The sequence below is a fragment of the Triticum aestivum genome, chromosome 5D (assembly GCF_018294505.1).
Source record: "Triticum aestivum cultivar Chinese Spring chromosome 5D, IWGSC CS RefSeq v2.1, whole genome shotgun sequence".
Taxonomy (NCBI): Eukaryota; Viridiplantae; Streptophyta; class Magnoliopsida; order Poales; family Poaceae; genus Triticum; species Triticum aestivum.
The window spans coordinates 7,066,143-7,067,554 of record NC_057808.1 but is presented as its reverse complement, the minus strand read 5'-3'; the positions used below and the strand labels follow the sequence as shown (position 1 = coordinate 7,067,554).

At 56.5% G+C, this 1,412-nt stretch overlaps 2 protein-coding genes across 2 annotated transcripts in view; both read right to left on the bottom strand.

The window, feature by feature from the left end:
• Positions 1 to 1,412, bottom strand: part of LOC123119075 (putative disease resistance protein RGA4) — a 16,491-nt gene that overhangs the window by 1,650 nt on the left and 13,429 nt on the right. The window lies entirely within an intron of this gene.
• The window catches only part of LOC123119076 (translation initiation factor IF-2), a gene marked incomplete in the record, with an annotated part of 3,108 nt that continues 1,702 nt past the window's right edge, over positions 7 to 1,412 (bottom strand). The window contains 1 exon segment of the mRNA XM_044538739.1: positions 7 to 1,412. Within this exon segment, the coding sequence (XP_044394674.1) occupies positions 909 to 1,412 (504 nt within the window).

Below are 1,412 nucleotides of genomic sequence, written 5' to 3'. Positions count from 1 at the left end.
AGTAGGATTTCATCCATTTTAGCCCATTAAGTGTTGCCACAATTTACTTTGTTTAAAATTTTGTGAACATTCTGACTGATGGGTCACAATTGTAACTTTGTAAGGTCCAGCTGGCATGCCACATCGGCGGGTTTTTCTGATGGTTTTTCTGCACACCGAGCAGCATCGCCTAGCTTCTCCCGACCGGCCAGGCTCGATATGATCGCAGCAGAGCAGCTCGCCAGCGCCCGATGGCCAAGTCGCCCAGGTCGTGCCGCACCACACTGGCCTCCATTATTCACGACACGCATCACTCGCATTCCAATCGCACGGACGATCTTGCCCTAGCCTGTCTCAAAACCACTGCCTCCTTCGCTAGGAGGGGGTAGGACGATGTAGGCGACGGGCGACAGTCAAGCCTTCAAGGCATGGCCGTTGGCGGTCGTTGATGCGAGCAGCACCCAGTACGGCAATTGTCTCCCCTCCCATGCATGCCCGCATCCTCTGTTTCTCACCCCCGGTGGTTAGGTTTTTTGTGGCTATATTTTCTCTCGGTCTGGGATGCATATTAGATAGGTTTAGACCACTTCTTTCCAATTCGAAGAAGTATTGTGATGAGATGACTATACTTGATCAGCGTGGCACGTACCCATTGAATAAATTATAGGAGAAATTGTTACTGATATAATCTGAAATCATGTATGTGTTCCTTAAGTATGCATGATTCTGCTGATCAGATTAAAAGTGGTGTAAATATACTACTTCACTAACTCTGATGCACGTACATATATGAATGCCAAGCCAAGCATAAACTAGTTAAATGATGCTTCAGAAGTTCCGTTTCCGGTGGTAGCAAATATGTTAGACCGGTAGAGAGTTAGTATATCTTTCCCAAGCTGCTCTGGTGCGATCATATCGAGCCTGGCCGGTCAGGAGAAGCTACGACGATACGGTTCAGCGTGCAGAAAAACAATCAGGAAAAACTGGGGGGAAAATTCTGTCTCTCCTCTCCCCTCCCGCGGCGCTCCCGCGGGCGTCCGGGAGGCAACCCTAGCGCCGCCGCCGCCACCCCCCTCCTTCTCTCTCTCCTCCCTCGCCACCGCCAGGGGGCACGAGCGGGCGAAGCCCGGTCGTCGCCGGCGGCGGCGGGGCCATTTCGTCTCCTTGCGCGGAAGGTGCAGCGTGGCCGGATCTCGCCGGCGGGGATGCTGTGCTCGATGCCGGGCGTAGCGGTGCGGCGGCGCTCCGGAGTGGGCTAGCGACGGCGGTGTGGCGTCGGGCGACGGGCGGCATGGTGGTGGTGCAGGTCGGTGGGTGGCGGCAGCAGCGCCTCGGCGCCACGTCTGGCGCTGCGGGTCGCGGGCGGCCCCTCTCGCCGTGGATCTCTGGTGGAGGGGCGGCATGGCAGCAGTGGAGGGGGGCGGCCCCGTCCA